Below are 24,683 nucleotides of genomic sequence, written 5' to 3' on the forward strand. Positions count from 1 at the left end.
GGGAGCTTATCAGCACCTCTGAAGGGACTAGGATAAACAGTACGCTTAGTCGACATATTTAAATATCAAGCAGTCAAAGATGTTCTCTGCTATAGCTTGGGTTACATAACATCCTGTCCTTAACACACATATGCCACAGGCCAATGAGACCTCCGTTTATTGGTGTATTTTGAACCTTTTTGTTAAAAGTGTACAGCCAGTGCCTTTTCCTTTGCATTGTGATATAACATATACACTATGATTAAAAGTGCATGTGAGGTGATAGACTTTGTCACTATGAATTCGCTGGTGTGGAACATAGGAGGTTACATTTCTACCTTTTCCGTGACACATATGTCCTGCTGTTTCATAATACGATCTTTAAATTCAGTCACCTTTCTCTTGTGAAGACGAGTGGACATCAAGTAACTACACTACCGTTCAAAAGTTTGGTGTCACCCAGACAATTCGGACAGTTTTCCATTAAAACTCACACTTTTATTTATCAAAGAAGTTGCAAAATGAATAGAAAATATAGTCAAGACATTTACAAGGTTAGAAATAATTATTTTTATTTGAAATATTAATTTTGTTCTTCAAACTTTGCCTTCGTCAAAGAATGCTCCATTTGCAGCAATTACAGCATTGGAGACCTTTGGCATTCTAATTCTAATTCTTCTAATCATCCATTAGTCTTCTAAGGTAATTAGCAAACACAATGTACCATTTGAACACTGTAGTGAGAGTTGCTTGAAATGGGCCTCTATACACCTATGTAGATATTTCATTAAAAAACAGACGATTCCACCTAGAATAATCATTTACCACATTAACAATGTATAGTGTTTTTCTGATTAATTAAATGTTATCTTCATTGAAAAAAGTGCTTTTCTTTGAAAAATAAGGACATTTCTAAGTGACCCCAAACTTTTGAACGGTAGTGTGTATTTAGTTTGCATTTTGCTTGCATGAGCGCACATATACTAGACACAATTCAGCCACATGCCCTCCGCCCTCTTTCTTCTGGTCCATCCTTTCCTCCTTCCATCCTTTCATATTTACACCAACCTTACTAAGCTGCTTATAGTGTACCTCCCTCATACTCCAGCTACTCAACTTTGATTCTGCTTAACTTGCGTGTTTAAAATAATGACAGAGACCTAAGCACAACGAAGAGGAAATATGTTTGATCTTAATCGCAACATAGTTACACATTGTTCTGTATGGGCTGCTTTTGTGTGCAGAGGTACTCATTATGTCTACACAAAAAGATGCAGACAAGTTTTTGATCGAGAGGGTGGTAATTTTCCCAGAATGCTGGTGGCTAACCTCAGTTGACCTAAAAATAACAGGGCCTGTGCATGACTCACATTTGAAGCTAGCCAGTCTATGTCAGCTGTTGGCACACAGGCCTGTCATACGTGTAAAGAACACCACACCATACTGATTGTGACCATAGATTATGTGTGCTTCCGTGCCACTTGTCAAAACAAGCCTTTGTTAAGTGGTTGGGTAATATTTAGACCTCAGTGTTCTGGAAAATAGAGCTTGAAGAGAGGCACAACTTTGGCTTGCGGAAAATCCCCCCCCCCCAGCGCCCTTAGTTACCTATCCTAGATCCATCACAAGATACCCAGTTCCACAATACTCTGAGATCCTTGGAACCTGGAATACCAAGATTTCAAGGTTTTCTCTGAATACCAGATAGAGTTGTTGATGTTCAAAAGCAACAATGACCTGCTTTGGTGTTGGGATGCAATCTTATTGATCAGTATAATTTGGGATCTAACTAAGCAATGGAGTTTTAATCCTATAACTCATCTGGTCCGTTTTAGACACATGTGGAACTATACCCTGTTGATAGATCCAAATACACACACATGCAAGTATACCTTACACACACATACAGAAATAAATGCTGCACAAGCACAAAAAGTATTCATTTAGATTGATGTAGCCGACTGGCCTGTTACTCTGGCTAAGCTCTAAAGAACACAAAAAGAACACACTCTGGCCCAGAGAAGGGATTTAGCAGCTTTCTACTTAGTCATGTGTTAAGAATATAAGCTCTAGGAGCAATGTCTGATTCAGTCTGCAAAAGATACACAGTAGAAGCCCCTCCCAGGGGACAGAATAATCCGGTTTTCCAATTGTTTTCTCGGAGACTGCAGAGAACTGTGAAAGGTCACAGAAAATTGGAGAAGACATCGTGGCCTTTTTTTCACTCTTATTCATTTTTGTGTCCAAGGACTCTGCGTAATGGAACTGTCCGACGTAAGAACAATGGCTCTTGGGAATGAATCAACTTTTCCCAGTTTGAATGCACAAATACGATAACCTTAAAGAATCACTGTAGTTCCTCACACTAGTTTATGCAGTGAGCGTGTCTCTGTGTAATCCAAGTTGAATAAGATAAACTCACACTTCTCATTAAACACTGACCACTCGTGCCATCAAATTGTATGTCCGTGTAGCACTGTTCTAAGTGGTTTCAGGAAGGTTATCGTGTGTGTGTGTTTCCCATGTAATCTGATCAGTATTTTTTGGTGTGGCTGGAGCTAGCAGCCTGGCAGACTGTACAGTTGGCTGACCTAGATGAATTGGTGGCTGTGCGTGTTTACAGTATCAATTTACACACGGCCTAGCGAGGAGCACCACAAACTTAGCATAGAATAAGAAAGACCACTGACTTAGCCTAGAGCCAGGAGGGCAATTGGCTACGGACCATCACTGACTGAGGTCTACCGCAAACTAAGCATTGTGCAGATCAGCAAAAACTGAGCATAGAGCTAGGAGGACCACAAGCTAGCATAAAGCATACACAGCTATCAGCCTAATCTTCGAGCACGGTGTTGACCGAATGTGAACTGATCCCAATGTGCTGCTCTTGGAGAAACTGCGTCGTATTGACCTTAACACTTTGCCCCGTCTTCATGACAGAGTGAGGAATAGACACTGATAAGATGACATTTACTCTCAAGTACCGAGACTCTAGAAGGTCATATTAGAATTATTTGTAAATTCAACTGATGGCAAATTGTAGTGACTAGAAACATCTTTGCCTCAGGGGAACGAACATAACTCTTGTGTAAAAGCAATATGGAACAGGCATACAAGTCAAGCATTGTAAATGGAAGGTGTAAATGGTAATATAAGAAATACACATTAGTCAAGGGTATTGTAAAAAAAAACTTCACTTGTTAACATTCCTATCAATCACCCCGATACACCTCATTACTTTCCTATGCCTGACATCACTTTTATACACTACATAACAGCTTTTTAAAGACACAGTGAGTGTCGTTCTACTATATCAAGAGGCTGTCTGGATTGTATGATGTTAAGACAAGCTGGCCCCAGGACGTGAGGTCACAGTGAGGATCGGTGTCATCCTCCCAACGTTTCATTCTCAACTAACCATGACCCCAAGGCCGACCAATGTCTGTGGGTCGGGGTGAGAATGGTGAATCTCCTAAGTCCTTCTCAACTCTCTCTCAGTCTTTGTCCCTCTGCTCCCCAGTGACATCTGAAAGCAGGCGGGTTTGGCTTGGGCTGGGTGTGGGCCCATGGTCACATGATCCCTTTGGCAACGCATATAGCAGCACATGGCCCGGTGACAAGGGGGATCCTATGACAAACACACAGGTAAAAATTGGAAACAGGAGTCACCGGGAGGGGGGACCCAAAAGGAGACATGGCACTGTATCTGGAGATACAGGAAGGAAAACCCCAACATTTGGGTGGACGTGTTTTGGCTGTTCATGTCCCAGAACACAAGGGTTATTGTACCAGGATCGCTCATCCCCTTCCCAGACAAACATCTAAATTTAATACAGCACGTGCAACCATATAGTTATCCTCCCCATGCCCTCTTGCCATGTGCCGTAGGGTCGGCGACAGGAACCATTGTTTAGGCCCCATTTTCAAGGGGGTGTTTGTGTTGTTTTTAGTCCAGACAGGAAGCTAGATTTGTTATGACAGGGCCCCTCCCTCCCTCTTATCCTCCCAGGTTGAACCCTTCATGATCTTCCTCCCTCACACACACCTCCCATGTTTGGTTCTGCATCGCCTTCTCCCTTCCTTCCATTCAACTTGTCTATCTCCTGTCATCCGTACAATACTACTCCCCTCCTTCACTCTCCTCCAACCTTGTTCCTCTCTCAATGTAAGGCAGTGCACCAGGGCTTATTGTGCATTTTGTCAAAAAACTGTCAGGCAAATTCCTTTCACAAATTATCTGGGTTTGCTACCTGCAAAGAATGACAATTTAGTGAAATGCTAAATACTTTAACTTATGATCTATTCATCTATGGTTGAAAAAGCTTGAGTCATCTCTTGTAAAGAGTATGTAAAATATTTTTGTGCAACTGAAAAACACAAATGCTCATACAAACAAACTGATGACTCATAGCGTGACAGAATTTCTGGCTTTGAGGAAGGAGATAACTCCAGAAAGGAGAAGTGTGATTGGACCAGATTGTATAAAAACACTGAGTAGGCAGACAGACAAAGACATGCAAGTTTTCATGTGACCTCAAGGTCAAAGGTGATAACAATGGGATTCATCGTTGTTTCGGGTATTGGTCAAAGTACAGCTTAAACTAGAAGTTGCTGATGGTGGTCCAGGAAAGGAATGAGCGAGCAAGCCTTGATGGTTAAAAGGCTTCTCTTCAGTACACACTTGTGATGATTATAATGGGTTTTCCAAAAAATGCAATCACATAGACCTCCATATTATGTGTTTACAAACCAAGGGTTATCAATTGTGGTCTTCAAATGTAGTGTTGAATACAGCTAGAATACAATTGTTATTTATGTAAGTTCCAATTTGAAAAAGTTTAGGATTTTATTGGAGTTCTTTTACAAGTGTTGAATGGAAATGTAAGGTGGAAATACTGCATAAATACAACCATAAATCAAATAAAGAAATAAATGTCAGCCTTTCCGGTAGATGGTTTCCAAATACCCAATTAAGCTGCACAGGTAATAAGGTTCTGAATCATTTTGTGACTCTTACACATACATACACACACACACACACACACACACACACACACACACACACACACACACACACACACACACACACACACACACACACACACACACACACACACACACAGTGGTACAAGTGCTGAAGACAGCCAAGAGATAGATCAATTCGAAAATGTAAAGCACATTTGCCCATTTGTACATTCAGACTGTAATTTACCTAAAAAAAAACATTCTCTGTTTATCAATAAGCTTATCTTGAATAATGGATTTCATGACATAGTGAACTGCATAAAGTCCCAGAACTATTGTAACTAGGCCAACATATCCACTTAGATAAGATTCAATTATTCTATTTTTCGTCTAGGGCTAGACTTGCGTTTGTTTTCCAAGCCCATTATAACCACCATTCGAGCATCAGTAAAAAAAAACAATCAAAAGTACAATTGTTTTAATGAAGTACTATTTTCTATGAAACGTACATACATCTCTGTCTCAAGGAGACCTTTCAAGCTAGAGTTTGTAAAAGGCATCCATGGGGATTAGAAACAGTAGTAATTGTCTGATCTGATTAGACATTTGACTAACTGGATCTCTTTGAATAGGATTTTTTCTCTCTATCTCGCTCTCTCTCTCTGTCCTTCTCTAAGAGTACTGTATATTATGCTTACATTAATTGTGACACGTTCATAACGGTGAAGGGAAAGAAAGCGAAGGGGGAAAAGTGTGGGCCCTTTTTTAGGGAGGAGGGGACAAACACACGTTTCAATTTTTTTGCTTTAATGACCTAAGCTGCTTACACCCATGGAACCCATCTGGAATTGTATGGCTTACCGATCAGCACCTTCTGCTCATAAAGTGGCCAGCAGAACTATTATGTCCTTGTGGGGGGACAGATTAGCCAGTAAGACAGCGTAACAGGAATCAGTTTGACACAGAACAGCAAAAAATAAAAATAAAGATAACTCAGGCTAGATAAGTTGTGTAACGACCGATGTGACTGAGTGTGTACAAGAAGAGGATTGAGAGGTGGCAAAGTTTGTTTCTGTATTTCCGTTATCTGTTGAAACCTGTTGGTACCTATTCTTGGCAGTGATTTTTTCTCTCTCTCTCTCTCTCTCTCTCTCTCTCTCTCTCTCTCTCTCTCTCTCTCTCTCTCTCTCTCTCTCTCTCTCTCTCTCTTCTCTCTCTCTCTCTCTCTCTCTCTCTCTCTCTCTCTCTCTCTCTCTCTCTCTCTCTCTCTCTCTCTCTCTCTCCAAACACACTGTGCACTGTTGTCTCCCTCATCTGCTGCCGCCGCTTAGAATACAGATGGAAGATAATGGATTTGTTTGCTTATGTGTTCCAAAAATGGGCACTTTGTACACCTGCATAACACATTTCTAACATTTCATTTAACACCAGGAGTATTTATTTTACTCGTTTATATGCTGCACTCTTATCATCATGAACACTCCTGGTGTTAAATGAACACTTTGAACTTTGCTGTGTGCCTCCCTCTTGCCTAGCTCCCTTGTGTTTAAAGTGTGTGTCGTGGCTCATACAGAAATCACAGGAAACACACTTACTTACATCTCACACACGGACACACTGACAGACACCCACACTATTGTATCAGATAGAATACATATCTTTGCCCTGGGTTTGTCAGACAGACAAATCATCTTTGAAGTGTCAGTTGGAGCCATAGCATACATGATGTTGTGAATGAATACATACTTACATACAGCCAGCTGTGGTGACAATTTTGTTTTTCATTTCAGAGATTGAACTAAATAAGATTGTTTCAGAAAAAGGAACCAGTCACCACAAATGGGAGATTAACACAAAAACAAGTATAGCAGACACAGATGTCAAGTTAGGATTTGTTCTTTCTCACTGTTGACCTAATTCTATCTCTCTCCCCTGATGTGCTTCCTTTGTGTGTTATTGTTCAAACGTATAGTACCATACACAAAACCATGTTAAACATCACAGCACCATAAAGATCCGTGGCCTACAGTTTAAGCCTAATCTGGTATGTTTTGAGGGAATTTGCCAATCTGTGTCTATTTTTTTATGGACAGAATATATTTCCTCCCCTTTATGTGGGGGAACTGACAATGGAGAAAGCTCTTCTTTCTGGGTGGTTCTTTAAAGTTAACCTATCAGGTCAGGTCAGGCCAGATCCCCAAACAGAGAACGTTGTTTTACCTTCCAATCATCTAAATAGAGAGGAGAGGAATTTGCCAGTACTCAATACAATTTCACACTTGATTTATGTCAATATTGACTGGATAGTAAACAGTGTGCTATTAGTACTATTGTAGAGTGCAACGCAATTTTTGACCTTGTTTGAGGAATGTCTATCTTCACAGATTACATGTATGGGTTGTCAGCTGACTTTTTATGGTATCTGGAGCTTGATTGTGTGTCCTTAGTCTCTGCCTTTACAGCAGGCCCTGCATTCTAAATTTGTCTTATGTAACCACAACAACCAGCCATCAATAGCTACCCTCTATCCAGACACTCCACCAACTCCCCCCCCCCTCCCCCCCTCCGCCCCACCCGACTCTACTCTTCAATCCGCTTTTGTCGTTGGTAAAATCGCGCCCTGGATTCATGTGGGTGAGGCAGAGCTGGGCAACATGGGGGAAAAAGCCAGTTGTAGCCGGCAGACTTCGGCTCCCCTCGCAACCAAGTTCCTGTGCATGGGTCACCCAATGAAAAGACACTTTCATTTCCCCATTCTTTGTGTGAGGCAGTCCAAGAAGTTTGAAAGGTGGGATGGGTGGCCGGGGAGGGGAGGGGCGATGGAGCCATGAACAGGAACACTCTTGAATACAGTGTAGCAATGTTGGCTTGCTTCACAATGTGTTGTCTATGCTCCCCCAGCACACCAAAGAACAGAGAGCCCTTTCAACTCATTTAAGCCCTCCACCAATCACACACCAGCATTCCTCTGTTGCCTCACTGATGCGGGGAACTCATGCATATTCACGTGCCAATCATGGCAATCAACACCAAACAATGCTCCAGCTAAGGCAGGGACCTCTTGTAAAATAATCAAGATAATGACGGATCGTTTCGTCCTAGATGACAAAAAAAAGAACAATTTGTGTGTCAGTGATTACGTAACGGTGTCACTAAAAGAGGATTACAGGTTGTTTCCCATGGTGTATCCCAGGGCTATGCCCACAGTATCAGGGCGTATTACATTTACATTTAGTCATTTAGCAGACGCTTTTATCCAGAGCAACTTACAGTAAGTACAGGGACATTCCCCCGAGGCAAGTAGGGTGAAGTGCCTTGCCCAAGGACACAACATCATTGGCCTGGCGGGGAATCGAACCGGCAACCTTCCGATTACTAGCCCGATTCCCTAACCGCTCAGCCACCTGACTCCCATTTAGTCATTTAGCAGACGCTCTTATCCAGAGCGACTTACAGTAAGTACAGGGACATTCCCCCGAGGCAAGTAGGGTGAAGTGCCTTGCCCAAGGACACAACGTCAGTTGGCATGACCGGGAATCGAACTGGCAGTTCAGCAGATGAAACAATGGTTTTGCTTTGGTGTGACCTTGAAATAAGTGGATTCAAGAAGGAGAACTTCTTAAAGCAAGAATTGTACTTCTTGACTCACAAAATTACAAAGTTGAGTTCTTCTATTGTGAGGTTTTGGCTTAAATTACTACCCTTCAACAAGATGGGTGTTGTCATACTGTAGAATGTACTTTCAGATGTTGTGACTGCATGAACTGTACTTATTTATTCTACAAGGGCACATGTTGAGAAGGTTTAAAATTGTAATCACGCTTTCTTTTTTAAGAGTTTTTCTCCAAAGTCATAAGTTTAAAATGGTCATTGACAGTCTAAACTCAGACAATGAAGTAAAGGCTCAAATTTGAACATCACAGGACGTTCCTGACCTATTTTGCCTCCTTACATTTAGTCATTTAGCAGACGCTCTTATCCAGTAAGTACAGGGACATTCCCCCGAGGCAAGTAGGGTGAAGTGCCTTGCCCAAGGACACAACATCTTTCACCAACTGACTGACTTGCAAAAAACCCAGTAGGGTGCCATGTGCCACGTGGTCACTCTTACAAGAACACAAACAGCCGATCTTTCCAATTTGCCGGGCCAAAGTGTTTCACGGCAGGATCCTGATGACCAAGGAAACTCTACCTGTGGAGATTTAGTTAAGGCAGTGATGGCTGGTTGTTCTGACCTCGGAGAGAACAAACAGTTTGTAAGTGTTGAAATGCAAACAGAGGATATATTAGTAGTTATTATTCCCTTGGGAGAAGTACACACATTGCAACTGCAATGTGAAATTTCTGTTGATGGAATTTCAAGTACACCTTTATGAAAAGAAATACAATTATAGGCATATTTCCCTATAGTGAAGGTGAGTTGCACAAGTCAGTGTGCACAAATTGGACCACTTTGAAATGATAACTGTATACAAATTGTACTCCACAGAGAACATCTAGCCTCCCTCAATGTCATCCACAGGAAAAAAAAAACTGCTGGAAATGTTTTATTTCGATTTTGGACATTTCCATTTAACCCTAACTGTTCTCATTGTTAATCACCAGCAAAATCTTTTTAAATTAATAAACAAAACTGCATTTACATCACGTCTCTTGCTTTGATGCTTGGCTCCTGTAAGAAATGATGTCAGAGTGGCTGCAGGGATGCAGCCCCGAGCGTGAATCACGTCCGTAACAGGAAGTGTTGTAGACACCACCCAGCAAAACAGGAAGAGAGGACGAAAGTGAGTGGAGTTTTATTTAACAATGCCTTAGTCTATTGATTCCTTAATGAGGCCATTTATAATTGTTACAAGGAACTTTTTGATTGTTTTATCCTTTGAAAGGAGATGATCGTAGGTATACAGACCACTAACTGCTGTATTATTCAAGATGGCTGCCTAAAATAAGACAACATTCAAAGATAACAATAACAAAACCTCAAAGACACTTTTCTAACCAAGCTGAAATCACTATATTTTTACAACATTGGAAACTGACCATGATCCTACCGTTTCATCACAAATTCTGTGCAGTAGGCCCAAATCCAAGGCAGGAAGGGAGTTGACCTCTGGGACCTGGAAAATGAACCCTAGAGACCAATGACGGATTTTAAGACAAACCCTCTGATGACATCTGAGAGGGTGTTCACCTAAGATTGAATCATCCATTGACCTCCTGTTGATCTATGCCATTGGGAACAGTAGACAAAACAATAGTGAATGTTGAAGGGCCATCCGCCACGAATGTGAACAACTCCCTAAACGTCTGATGGACTTCCTTGGAGAGGTCAATAGGTCTACAATGCACATGTCGGAGTTTTCCGTTTATACTGCTGTGATTGTGTGCAATACTAACAGTCCAACAGGATAGGATCACCTCTTAAAATTTATTTAGACAATGTATTGCATTTATTTGTATGGACTCAAACCCCCTCTGTTCTCAACCTAGTCCTTGATTACAGGCAGCAACTACTCACTCTTTTAGGTGCACATCCTCTTTGATTATCTACAACCTAAGATGGCTAACTAGTTTAGGAAGTCTGCATGCTAGACTATACCTATTTGTGACTTGGCCCTAGAACACTGTTTATGGATGTTGGCTGTTGAAAGGCATGTGCTTTGCCAAATACCCACTCTCCTGTCCTCAACGACCCCTGACAATTTACTTCTTCAAATAACACACTGTTAGACTACTGCTGATACAGAATATTTCAATAAAGTATTTAAGTATTACATCCTTCTATCTTCAAAATGCTAATCAATACAATATGCAAGCCAACGGCCAACTTACAAGTGGTACTCTATACGTGCAGTAAATAAACACCGTTCGCAGTTGCACAATTCTAACTGTATAACATAGGGACTCGATTTTTGCTGCAATCTGAAAGGGTCCCAGTCCTGAAACAATTGAACACCGCGTGCGCGCGCATAAACAGTAGGCTTGGTCTTCCAGTAAAACGTCACGTTGCTCATTATTATTAAGTAAGAGGCAGCGGCGACAGTGAAACTGGCTGCTTCTGGTTTCAAGGCACACATAAATACAAAGCGGAGCCGGGTAGAGGAAGAGCACAAAGAAAAGAGAAGGATTCTCACATTTAAAACTGAAGACTAACAGAGTCAGGTAACGACCATTTGGAACTAAGCTTGGTAGGGTTAGCATGTTGAGCTGTTTACAAGGTTGGTTGTCTAAATAAGTGATCAGCTGAGTTACAGCTGTCTGCGTGGAGTAGATATAGGCAAGTGTGTAAGCAAAGGTTACACATTGATTATAAGCATTAATACACTGATTGTACATGCTCTCCAAACACATTTGGTCGAGATGCTATGTAAAGCTTATTATAGATTATTGTTGAGTACATTTTCAATAACTTGATTTGACATAAATGTTAGCAAAATCAATGTATTTTTGTCTCTCAAATTTCAAGAGATGTCATAATTATGTTGCTAATCCTAAAGACCGCAATTTAGTGAAGATGAAAAAAATACATAACTGTTTATCTTTCTTTGTTTGAAACTGCTTGTTGTATTGCCACTTTGGCAGTAGGCTACACATCTATTACGTGGCAGCAATACGGTATAGTCGGGTAGTGAGCTCCACGATAGTCAGCGAATTCAGCAATGGAATCCATGCAATTTTCTTGCCTTCAGCGTAATGTCCGTTTTATTTTCCGTTTTCCCTCTTTGTTACAGTGTAATTCAATTCAGGCTTGAAAATGGAGGGGTTTGATGCGATCTAATTAGCCTACGTTTTCAAGATTTGAACGTTTTGACACATCTTATGGTAAAGTGTACGTAATTTGATCCGTCTGTCATGACTTGGGGTGAGATACCAACACATCTCGTTCTTTAGGTTGATTTCTCTATTATCACCCATAGCTATTAAAAAGAAATCTCTATCCTACTTGCACTAGCAATGCATTGCCGTTCTTTCAAGTCTTGTGTTTACCTTTGGCATTACCATGTTGGTCTCAGGACACCACACTCCTGTTAAGTCCTAGGATGACATCCAGGAGGTGGGGGTGGGTAGGGGTGGTGGGGGCTGTCCAACTCAGGAGCACCGGAGCTGGAATACAAGTGTGGAATGTCTGGGCCCTGGCATGAAGCCCCACTGGAGCTGCTGGGGCAGCTGGGAAAAGCTTTTTGATGTCAAGGGAAGTGTACCTGCACACTGTGGTGTAAGTGGCGGGCTGGGGTTTGATTATGAAGTGATCTTGGAAGCAGCTGTGAATGTTGACAGCTGACCAGATGAGGGAAGGTTGGTTTGGAGAAAAGTGTGCACGTGTCTGTGTGGATCTCACAGAACTGGAAGACAGCACTCCACCCCTCCACTCCCCCTGCTAGCTATCCCTGTTCCTGGAAGGACTTACAGTCAGATCAAATATGCTGGTTTTTGGGTCAAGCAGGCGTGCCTCTCCCATCAGGGTGCCACCCACCCGTCATTTAGGTTCGGTCAGTAAGAAGGGGTGGCATGTGGTAAGGGCATTAACGAGGCAGGGATAACACAATCAGCCAGTGATGGCAGAATGGCGAGAGATGGAGAGAGAGGGGGGGGGAGAGGGAGAGAGAGAGAGAGAGAGAGAGAGAGAGAGAGGGGGGGGAGAGAGAGAGGGAGAATTAAAGTCAGGAAAAGAAAGTATGAGGGCGTCTCTTTACTTTATCTAGTAATTTGTCTGTTGCAGCGGTACTCTTTCTAATACTTACTAGTGTTCTGTAGTAATGACGTTGAATGTCAACATGGCTTCTCATGTGACTGGAGGAGGAAGGTATTTCTCCGTAGGTTCTACCTTCATGAACTATTAATGACTCACCGGCAGGCACTCCCAGCACTGTGATCTGATGGATGGAGGCACGTGGGTTGTTGGTTTACACCAGCCCTGTTCTTCCTGAAGATGAATCACCTTGGGCAGAGGAAATGTAGTGGAACTCAATGGCACACGTTTGTTTGATTAACTTTTTTATTCTTGGAGCGGATGCTGAGGAGGAGGGGGGTTAGGATGGCGAGATAGGTGGGGGTGGTGGGGGTTTTCCCTTCCGCACTTGCCAAGACTCAAGGATGGATCACAGGCAGCGCCGACAGCCTTGGAAGACTGCTGGACACAGGATGTTTCTAGAGAAACAAAAGAAGAACCGGTTCAGAAGGATGTGCATGTTTGAGCTAATAGAGTGGAGTGGCGATGTGATTGATAGCCACAGTCTGTAGTTTCACCCTTTTCAAGTCTTTTTTTTCGATCAAGTGTTTTGTTTATTTCTTCATAGTGAATCTGCCAGTGATAAACAGGTGTGTTCATAAGCCAATTCAGGGTTCTCACTCACACTGTTCAAAGCATTCCCCCCCATGTTGCAGCTAAGTGGGGGGGCCCTGTGGTGCAGATCTTCCCTGGGCCCCATGGGCCCTGTGAATGAGGTCCACCTGCTCCTCTTAGGTTAGGGCTTGTGACCTAATAAAATGACACACTGACATCACATCCCATTGTGTATTTGCAAATGGTTCCTCTGGTGACTCTTTGGACGTTCTGTGGTTATCTCACAAGGACTTGCAGGCCCTGCTCTATATTTACGCTCAACTCAACCATTCATAAGTATGAAAAGAACGTTTGCGTGTCAGGGATTTAAGATAAAATACGATTACTAAGCATTTTAATTACCATGTGCTCTGTTATACTAACTCTGGTAGACAGCTACCCAGGATACGGAGGTTTGGGAAATATTGTAGTTGATGAATGTCGTAAGTCTAGTGATTACTCAGGCTTTTCCCATTTATGACAAGGTTTGTCCTAGAAAATATACATTGCAGGATTAGAACTGCCTTAGTCAGGATCAACTTGGATGGAATTTTGGGGCTGTGACATACATTTAACAGATAGAGTTTTAGCTTGTCCGATAGATGAGAAGGCGAGTCCAAAAATATCCAGCCTTTACGTCACCACACTTAAAAAGCCTGATATGCAACTAACAGTTCTTTCACAAAACCAGTGACAGAATTTACATTTCTCAATCATTTACATCCGTGTCATCCACTTCTCTTCTTCTGCCATTCAACCACAAGCCTTGTTTTTCTGGTTAATTCTGATACACTCAGTACATGTCTGACTGGTTTGAGTGACTGGCAATCAACATGTAGCCTTCTTCTTTGTCAAGAAGAAGCTGAGAGGCCCTTCCTCTCCCGGGTCCCCCGCCACATCTCTCGTTCATCATGTGATGGACACAGCTGTTTACAGTGGGAACACAGCTGAGTAAAGTTCTGGATTGCTCTATTGCGACTATAATGTTACACAACTTGTACAACATTAGAGAAAATAACGGGGGGAAAGATGTGATGCTGGGGGTGCCAATCATCTGAGTTTGACCTGCAATAGTATTAAGTATTGAATTGTCGATGTAGTGTTCTATCTGTTTCTCTGTGTTAGCATATTGTGTTAACTAAAATAACTGCTTCCCTCGTCATTTTAAGGTTCAGGGCAACAACAAAGACCATGTGTAGGTCTATCGTATGCACAAACACAGCTGTTCTGAGATGGATGGGTGGCTGAACTGGAGCGTGTGTAAGCGCTTTGCATTGCAGGAGATATCAGCTTTTTGAACTTGTCGGCGTGTTCCTCAGTGCAGCGCCATGTGTGTGCCCATGTGTCCCCTGTTGCCATAGTAACAAAGGGGGGAGGTGTTCTGTGTTTGTGTGTTTGGGAAGGGGGCTGCCTACGCACATGACACAGGGGAGTGCTCCATCTCCTCTGAGGACAAATTTGCTTTTGGATGGATGGATGAATAAGACCTATGGAACTGCTGCATTTTTGGGGAGCAGTATGCTAATACTGTCATCTCTTGCTTTTCATGTGTTTCTTGGTCCTCCCTCCCTCTTTTCTCCTGTCTCCCACAAGCACTTACTCTCCATAGCTCAACCTGTCGCTGGGTTCTGTTTTCCTTGATGTTCCTCTGCTCCATAACTTCCCCTATCTCTCTCTTCTCACCCTACCTCCCTGTTCTCTCGTCTCCAGCTGTGCCTGCCTCCGAACCCTCTTTTCCGTCAGGCCCCTTGTCTGCTTAAAGGCACTCGTGTTTGACATCTGTTAGGAATGGAATGTTGTGAAAAAACGTCACCTGACTGCACCACATCTGAGAGAAAGCTTTCACGTTTGAGGGTTTTTGTTTTCAACATGTAACACACCCTCAATCGATCAACGCCACGTCTTGTTTCCACTGCATATAAGGGAAAATTATACTAGTATAATGTGATCAGTGGGATGTGTTTCTAAATATGCCCACCCCCCACTGTGTTTTCCTCTTCGACGGAAAGGCCCCCACCAATGTCAGGGAAACTGGGTCCTAGAGGTGCTATCTTGGGTGAACATTTTGTGTGAGAATGTACTTGACAACAGGTTTGTAATTAAGGTCTACCACCCATATTATTTGTTTATGTTGTTTCTACATTTTCTCTGTTGCTATGAAATATTTTTTTCAGAATGTATTGATGTCATAAAGGGACTTGATAGGGAGTTTCTGTGTTCAGGGTTTGGGTTTAACGGGAAGTGCTTTCAACTTACTTCACACTGAAATCAATAGATTCCTTGACTCTATTGTTGCGGTGTGCTAGTATTTCTGTTCCGGCCTCCTGACTCCATCTTGTCATCATTCTTCTTTTTTGTTTATCTCACTAGATCCCCTAAAAGAGGAGCTTGGACGGCATGCAAAGTTGTGAAATTTCGTCAGACAGCACTGATGATCCTCTTAGTAGCGGCTTACGCACTCATCGGCAGCCTCGAATAGTAGTGATCGGCGCGGGCTTGTCCGGTCTCGCCGCCACCAAGATCCTCCAGGAACACGGCTTCACGGATGTCACAGTCCTAGAGGCTTCCGACCGAATTGGAGGAAGAGTTCAAAGTGTTCAGCACGGTGAGGGGATTTCCATGTTCATTTCAACTTTTGTGAAATTGAAAATGAACGTTAAGAAGGGAACAGTATCCCTTTGACGTACTAATACAAAGCAAATTGTTCATATTGAATCTGATGTTGCCTCTTAACTGCGTGACAATAGAATCTGGTAACCCAAACTATAAATCTGACAAATTCACCATTTACAATCTGGGAGAGACGCACCAATCACAATTGTCTACTTATGGTCAAGCTGAAAAACATCAATTTCAAGGTAGCAAAGATCAAGCCCCTCTTTACTCACAGGGACTGCATGAATACATTGATGTTTGTAGCATTTGGAGAGCCTCCTTGTAAGTGGATGTATGATTGGTCAATAGGCTACCAACCAATATTCAGTTACAAGACAAGAGAGACAAACAAAGATAAATGGTAGGCTATTGTCACAACCATGTCAAGTATATGACAGTATACAGATAACATTGCTGTGTCTGTCAATTAGTGGGTTGTGCCGGTTATGTAAACACCAACTTGTTGAGTTGTCTTTACACTGTAATTATCATCATCATTAGCTGAGGTAATTAACATCTCTGGCACTGGGTTGTTAAATAAGCATGCCTTGTGTACAGCTCGAGTACGTCGTTTCAAAGAAGTGGCTGGGCTTTGATTCGACGACTTCCACTCAAATCTGACTCTTTTCAAATGCAACCAAAGGGCCTTTCACTTCCAAAAAAAATAAAATAAAATGAACCGTCCTCCTTGATCTCTCCCCCCAGGCAAAGCGACTTTGGAGCTGGGAGCGACTTGGATCCATGGCGCCAACGGAAACCCAGTGTACCACCTGGCGGAGGACAACGGGTTGCTGGAACACACCACGGACGGCGAGCGGTCCGTGGGACGCATCAGCCTGTACACCAAGAACGGCGTGGCACACTACCAGACCAACAGCGGCAGGAGGATCCCCAAGGATCTGGTGGAAGAGTTCAGTGACCTGTACAATGAGGTGTGAGAGAGAAACACACACACACATACTGGTGTGATCACTCACACACACACACACACACACACACACATACACACACACACACACACGTGTATGAGTCACACATGGCGCAGCATTATAAACTAGCCTTTTGAGTCGTGTGTGCAGGTCATGCTTGGAGGCGCTTAAAAACATGAAATTGCGTGTGGAGACATACTTGCACTCAGTCATTTGTGCTTAATGCTGCTGTGGACACGCCATGCTTGCACTTGTGTACAACGATAAACCATGTACTCTGTCACACTCGAACATCTCAGTGTAAACACTCACAAAGCACACACACACAGTTGATCCGCTGAAGGCGCTATGTTACACACTCCACATGGCCTGCCTCACCACCAATCAGATTAACAATGATCAGACACATGCAGCAAATGTGCTTGTCAACACCTCTGTCCCTCCCCACAGTTCACCTTAATCACTCCACAGCTTCCTGCCTGGCAGAGCACTAGACTACACTGGAATGCTATTATGTTGATTATGCGTTTGTGTGTGTACAAGTTTATCTCTGTAGTACATGACAGTTACTTCAACTAAAGCACTACTACGCTGTTATACCAGAGGACAACATTTACGTCTCATGAAATAGTATCATATTCCGAGAATAGACTAATATTTCCCATGTATACATAGCTTGCTCAGTACGTGTTGTTTTGATGCAACAGTAGGATGGGTGTCTGTGTCCTCCACTGTCTCTTGTCCGTGAGTGACCCACTTAAAACATGCTCATAGGTCCACGAGGGCAGAGCAGTGCGCCAAGCCCTAGCTTCCCCACTGTGCCTAATGCCTAGTCTTGCCTGTGAAGCAGCCCCATTAGTTATCACTTAGCAGAATTGCTAACAAGGCTGCAGTGTTTTGTTCGGCAATGAAGAACAATAGAGTTTCTAATGTAATGACATTGCATTGGAGAAGAATGCAGGCAGGATGAGACACACACTACGTGGCTGTTTGAACATGCACTGGTGTAGCATGGCACTTTTTAAGGAATTCAAATACCTAAAGAACACAAGCTGACAATACTTGGAGTTACACACACGTTCACAACTAGACTAGTTTGAAGTACCTAATTATTTACTTTTACTTATCACTATTTCACTTATTATCACCACTGTATAAAATGGTGGAGAGTTCTTGGGTTAGCTTGTTTGGTGACATTTTGCCAAGAGACTGAATGTTATTAGTGATAGAATTGATATTCAGTTCTACAATTGTTTATTTGGCCAGTAGAGAACAACTGGCTGGCTAAAGAGTAAACAGGCCTTACAGTATATTCTTTGTGTTTGTGACTATAGTAATACCTGTGTTAATATGCACATAAAATTAAACTTATAATAAATAAACTGACTGGGGTCAGGTGGCTGAGCGGTTAGAGAATTGGGCTAGTAATCAGAAGGTCGCTGGTTCGATTCCCGGGCCGTGTCAAATGACGTTGTGTCCTTGGGCAAGGCACTTAACCTTGCCTTGGGAGAATGTTCCTGTACTTACTGTAAGTTGCTCTGAATAAGAGCGTCTGCTAAATGACTAAATGACTGTAAACTTCAACGTCCGCCTGTCCAGGTGTACGAGTTGACTCAGGAGTTCTTCCAGAACGGAAAGCCAGTGTGTGCCGAGAGCCAGAACAGCGTGGGGGTGTTCACGCGCGACGTGGTCCGCAAGAAGATCATGCTGGACCCTGACGACCTGGAGAGCACCAAGAGGCTCAAGCTATCCATGCTGCAGCAGTACCTCAAGGTATGTGTGCGTATGTGTGTGTGCCTTCAGGCTTCTTTTTTTTTTATCTCACCTGTATAATCTCTTTGTAATACGTTTATGAGAGCTATTTTATGTACTGGTATGCAGAAAAACACTCCAGTTATTCAAAAAGTCAGCGAAAAAGGGAACTTGAAATAAGGGAAGTAGCAATACCCTTTGAGGTTTAAAGAAGTGGGGGGTCCCGGACCTTGTTGATGAGGCCAGCTGCGGGTGGGAAGAAACTGTCTTTGTGGCGTGAAGTGTTGGTCCTGCCGGAACGCAGCCTCCTGCCAGAGGGAAATGTTTGGGTCCTGGGTGAGAGAGGTTAGCCACAGTCTTTCTTGCTATGACTCGTTGCTCAATTTACTTTCAAAGAAATATCTTCTCTCACTTGCCAGTAAAAACTGTATTTGCATGTTATTTTATGACATGAGTCCTCTTACTCATGTGTGAGAACACCTTTGAGAACATTTTTGTCCTTGGGTATTTCAAAACCAGTTTTCTCATTCGGTTGAATGACCAACATTTTAATGGTTTAAGTGTGTAAATTACACAATGTTCCCTGAACATGCCATAGCAAACGAAAGCAAGTTTTATTGCTTGATGTAAAACTAGTTGTAGTGTCTTTTCCAGTTATATTGCCTTTAGTCTCATAAACACATTAGCAGGGGTTTGCTCTTTGACCTGAGCACTTGCACTTTGTAATCACACCCAAAGAGGCATCCATTTCAATTTCATGTTGATTAGAACTGTCAGTTTGTTATCACAATATAAAGAATACAAAGTAAAAACAACAAAATGGTGGCCAAGTGGGCTTTCAGCCACAGGCTGAGGTGGATGAGGATTTCAGAAAGTATATATTTACCTCAATGTGGCTGTTATTGTCAAGCCCTCCTGTTTACATGATCACTTCCCGTCCTACCTGCTTTGGGTTTTAAAGTTATGAATTGGTGTTGGAAATGCATGGTTTTATTTGAACAGGAGAACCTAGGGCTTGGTCATAGTTCTGTACGAGACACTATTAGTGCTACAGCGAGAGACTTGAAAAAGAACCAGAATAGAGCTCTATTTTGCATTGCCTGTGTTCTACTAATGGCACATGCCAGAGAAAGGCTGCTACCTGCAGTACTGACAATTTTAGATTGATGATAAAGTGAGTCATCATGATTTATTTGTATTTGTGTGTGTGTGTGTGTGTGGTCCACCAGGTGGAGAGCTGTGAAAGCAGTTCCCCCAGCATGGACGAGGTGTCGCTGAGTGAGTTTGGCGAGTGGACGGAGATCCCAGGTGCCCACCACGTCATCCCGGGAGGCTTCATGAAGATCGTGGAGCTCTTGGCCCAGGACATCCCCTCCCGCACCATCCGATTGGAAAAGCCCGTCCGCCGCATCCACTGGAACTATTCCGCCCAACAACAGGAGGAGATCGCCCACGGTAACGGCGACGGCAACCGCGGCGCCGACGACCACAACGACGACCGACGCGACGGGGGCTGCTGTGCCCCCCCGGCCCCGCGCCACCCCATCCAGGTGGAGTGTCAGGACCAGGAGTGGATCGCCGCCGACCACGTCATCGTCACTGCCTCACTGGGTGTGCTCAAGAAGGGCCACGAGGCCCTTTTCTCACCTTCCTTGCCTGAGGACAAAGTCCTCGCCATCGAGAAGCTGGGCATCAGCACCACCGACAAGATATTCCTGGAGTTTGCCGAGCCGTTCTGGAGCCCCGAGTGCAACAGCATCCAGTTTGTGTGGGAGGACGAGGCCCTGCTGGAGCAGCCGGTCTACCCAGAGGAGCTGTGGTACCGGAAGATCTGCAGCTTCGACGTGCTGTACCCGCCCGAGCGCTACGGCTACATGCTGAGCGGCTGGATCTGTGGCCAGGAGGCCCTGCTCATGGAGCGCTGCGACGACGAGACGGTGGCCGAGACCTGCACCGAGCTGCTGAGACGCTTCACAGGTCAGGATGCACACACACACACTTTATATATATACTTTAAATACACACACACACACACTTTATATATATATATATATATATATATATATATATATATATATATATATATATATATACTTTAAATACACACACACACACACACACTTTATATATATACTTTAAATACACACACACACACACTTTATATATATATAGCAATATATATATATATTTATATATATATATATATATATATATATATATATATATATATATATATATATATATATATATATATATATACTTTAAATACACACACACACACACACACTTTATATATATACTTTAAATACACACACACACACACTTTATATATATATATATATACTTTAAATACACACACACACACACACTTTGTATATATATACTTTAAATACACACACACACTTTATATATATATACTTTATATACATACAGGCACACATTTTGATATATATGTATAGGCTATACATATATACAGACAAGCATACATACATACATACAGGCACAGACACACACACACATTTATACATATATACATACAGACACAGACACACATGGATGCACAGACAGATAGACAGACAACCTGGATCATACACTATAAGCATTTGCATATTAAACTAGATTTTAGTGTCAGGTTTAAGCTACAACACTGGAAATTATTTATTGTACTATAATATATCTTTTGAAATGTCAAAGGTACATTTATTATAGAATGCAGCTGTTTATCTCAGACTAGCTATCAGTTCCTCTCTCACACTGAAACCTTGGGGCTGTAATACATCACTGCTGCTCAGCCAATCACATGAGCAGTGACTCAGAATACAGTGATTCCCTTTCGTGGGGCCTCACGTTCTAGATACAGGAAATGACATCACTCCTGGCCTAGAGGTAAAGCCTAGTAGAGGCTGTTGTGTGATGCTTGAATGACTCATAAAATTGCACCATGTAAAAACGGATGTAAAACAACCTCTATTTCAACACACACACATACACACATTCACACAAATGACAAGGTTGTGGCCTTCATTATCACTTTAGAGCTGGTTTTCACAATAACCCTTCACCCGATGTCAGAAAATCTTTTGTTGAATCTGCTAAAGTACACATAGGTTGAAGATTGACTCATAAATCAAACAAGGTGTACTTTCCTCCAACTTGGCTTGTCTACTTGGTCTTGTCGTTCAGATACATTACACCTTTGGCGTTCCCTATATATGGGTACTGGTCGTTTATTTTGAGCTCTGTTGTTCAAAAGCTTGCAAACGCATAAGTTGTTCAACCTGTGAACAGGGAAAGATGGCTCTCCCTGTGTTGTGTACGGAATCAAATAGAATTTCAGTTGATGCCATGTCTTTAAATGTAAAGTTAATATACATATTATCTGTATGTATATACTGTATGTGTGTATACGGTTACAAACTGTGTTGGGCCTCTGGGAATGCCTTTCTAGTGCAGTCCAGAGCAGTTAGTTACTTTTAACAGCTTGCAGTATGGCAGCAGGTGGGCTTAGCATTTGAGCTTAGCATAATTACTAGCAAATAACAAAGACAATTAGCTGGTTTCTTGGTGATGACATCAGACAGTTTGTAAATGTATACTTGGGGCATGCATTTATGAGAACCAGAACACACACAAACAAAATCCTGCTGTAGGTCAGATTGGTTTAATCCCCTGTGCTATACTGACCTGGGAGAGACTGAGGTTGCTTAGTGTTGGCAGAATGGACGTGAACTTGCTATAGTGTTAGCTCATGTATCACCTTCACAAAGTAAGACCTTCATGAAGACAGCTGAATGATTCTTGACCTGCGGTAGATTAAAGAAGAAAAAACAGGAGATAGACGAGAATACAGAGGGGGAGAGGGGGAGAAGAAGAAGAAGACTGGGGGAAAGGAAGGGGAAGCAGAGTAGAAAAGGAAAGGTAGGTAGAGAGAGACAGAAGGAGATGACAAGTAATTACAGATTATATTTGGGTCAGGAAGGAACTGTTCTCTCCTGGGACCGCTCTACAACAGCTGACTGTCTCATCACAGCAACAACCCATTTGTACAATTGGCATCTCCACTGAACGGAATTTTTTTTCTCCATTTTTCTCCCCTTCCTTCCACCCCTCCCCCACCCATCTCTCTGTTCTCTCCTTCCATACTTCCACCACATCCCTACTGCCCGTCTCTCTCTCTCTCCACCTACCCTCCCTTCCCTTCGCCTCCATCTCCCCCCCCCCCCCCCCCCCCCTGTCCACAGGGAACCCCAACATTCCGAAGCCCCGGCGCATCCTGCGCTCCATGTGGGGCAGCAACCCCTACATCCGAGGCTCCTACTCCTTCACCAGGGTGGGGTCCAGCGGGGGGGACGTGGAGCGGCTGGCCATGCCTCTGCCCGACGCCAAGAGCTCCAAGACCCCGGTAAGTAACCCCCCATCTACAACTACTATCCCCCAACACACACACACACATACACACACGTGCACACATCCACCTCAATGTGTGGTGTCGTATTTGATTATGTGAGTATATCGGGGCCCCGCTGATGAACACACCCCAGTCTCAGGACCCTGCTCTGTGTAATAAATGCCATAGAAGTGCTCTGGATGTCATATATTTTACTATTTAACTCTTGACATGGTGAATTAGACAAGCTTTTTGTATTTAGATTCCAACGAAGGGGTGAGATTAGGATGGTAGTGTAGTACCATACACCCACTGCACTGTGTGTGTGACACTGTATGTTTACGGCACTGGATTTGTTTTCATTGGGCTCTGGAGGCTGTGTTTGTTTACAGTCCCAGAGGCATGCTGGGTATCTCCTCAATGTGCCGGTGTCATAACTGGATCGCAGTGTCACCAGCCTGCGCACACCGTGTCAGGCGGGTCTAGACCTCCTGAAACATGATGCTGTGTGTGTGTGTGTTTGTATCTGTGTGTGTGCGTGTGTGTTTGTATCTTTGTGTGTGTGACCATGTTAGACTGAGAAAGGAACAGGGTGGCCTTTTCTGTGGATGAAATCGTCCTCTTCTAAAACGAGCAGACTTACATTAATATAAGGTTCAGAAATAGCTCAGTGTAGCTTAAGGGGAGAACTGGTGCCAAACATATGTTGTTAGAATGGTTCACATTCAATGGCTTGTTTTTAATCTGGGGGTCTCTCTTTCTCTCTTGTCTTCTTTACCCTTTCCCATCTGTCCTCCCTGCCCGTTCTCACTCCATTTCCTCCATCTTTCCATCCCTTTCTCTACTCCCTCCTGTTTGTTTTCAACTCTGTTTTCAACTCAGCCATTACAGGTGCTTTTTGCTGGTGAGGCCACCCACAGGAAATACTATTCCACTACCCACGGTGCTTTGCTGTCAGGCCAGAGGGAGGCCAGCCGTTTGATAGAGATGTACCAGGACTTGCACAATGCAGACACCACAAAAGCCTAACACCTATAAACATGAACCACCGACTAGTGACAACAAAAACAAACCATTTGTGTTTATGTTTTCTTTATGATTATTTTTTAATATTTCAAATGATTTAAGTTATACATTTAAGAGGCATAGTAGGGGCATTATAACAAGATAAATTAATACTGTTTTTACTGTTTTGTAGATATAGAAAGCTGTAGATTTTAATCTCGAGATGTACTGTATAAAATGGGTACCGCCATCATCTCCGGTCCTTATCATTTTATTGTTCTTTTTTAATCAATAAATTAATGTTTATATAACAATGTCTATAATTTAACATTTTTTTGTAAGTGCCTTCTGTATTTAATGTCATGGTATTGAAAAAAGAAAAGATGAATGACTGAACTGAATAAAACTGTATTAACTGTAAATGTGTTAAAGACATTTTTATTTTTTTTGTTGATATTCAATACTGCCTTGTTTGAGAAACTGCTGTGTCTGTGTTACTGTTACACTTAAGAGCACTGGCTGTGAAAACAGATCCAGCCCAATTCCATACTATCTGTTATAAAAACAAACATGTAATCTTCCACCCTTCAAGCACTCTCCTATGACATCCATGAGAGGGGAGACAAACAGACAAGTGAGATTAGAGAAAAATTGAATTGTGCCCCTGTTTCACAGCCAAAGTGACAGA

The 24,683-nt window shown here is 42.7% G+C and overlaps 1 protein-coding gene across 2 annotated transcripts; it reads left to right on the forward strand.

The window, feature by feature from the left end:
- Positions 1–10,973: 10,973 nt before the first annotated feature.
- smox (spermine oxidase) lies at positions 10,974–24,433 on the forward strand. 2 transcript variants are annotated; one of them, XM_062477800.1, is made up of 8 exons: positions 11,032–11,106; positions 15,277–15,358; positions 15,638–15,872; positions 16,628–16,854; positions 18,451–18,624; positions 19,833–20,580; positions 22,845–23,005; positions 23,873–24,433. In XM_062477800.1, exons 3-8 carry the CDS (start codon positions 15,665–15,667, stop codon positions 24,017–24,019), a joined length of 1,665 nt encoding a protein of 554 aa, XP_062333784.1. In that variant the 5' UTR covers positions 11,032–11,106; positions 15,277–15,358; positions 15,638–15,664; the 3' UTR covers positions 24,020–24,433. The 2 variants fall into 2 exon arrangements, with proteins under 2 accessions (XP_062333785.1, XP_062333784.1); XM_062477801.1 differs by lacking the exon at positions 15,277–15,358 and having other exon boundaries at positions 10,974–11,106.
- The last annotated feature ends 250 nt before the right edge of the window (positions 24,434–24,683 follow it).

The sequence above is a fragment of the Osmerus eperlanus genome, chromosome 14, assembly GCF_963692335.1.
Source record: "Osmerus eperlanus chromosome 14, fOsmEpe2.1, whole genome shotgun sequence".
In the NCBI taxonomy this organism is placed as follows: domain Eukaryota; kingdom Metazoa; phylum Chordata; class Actinopteri; order Osmeriformes; family Osmeridae; genus Osmerus; species Osmerus eperlanus.

Bases quoted from the DNA above. Each gene is read 5' to 3' on its own strand.
- smox (XM_062477801.1), top strand. From the start codon at position 15,665: ATGCAAAGTTGTGAAATTTCGTCAGACAGCACTGATGATCCTCTTAGT. The intron at 20,581-22,844 runs GTCAGGATGCAC...CCCTGTCCACAG, and splicing joins GCTGCTGAGACGCTTCACAG to GGAACCCCAACATTCCGAAG. The intron at 23,006-23,872 runs GTAAGTAACCCC...TTTTCAACTCAG, and splicing joins CCAAGAGCTCCAAGACCCCG to CCATTACAGGTGCTTTTTGC.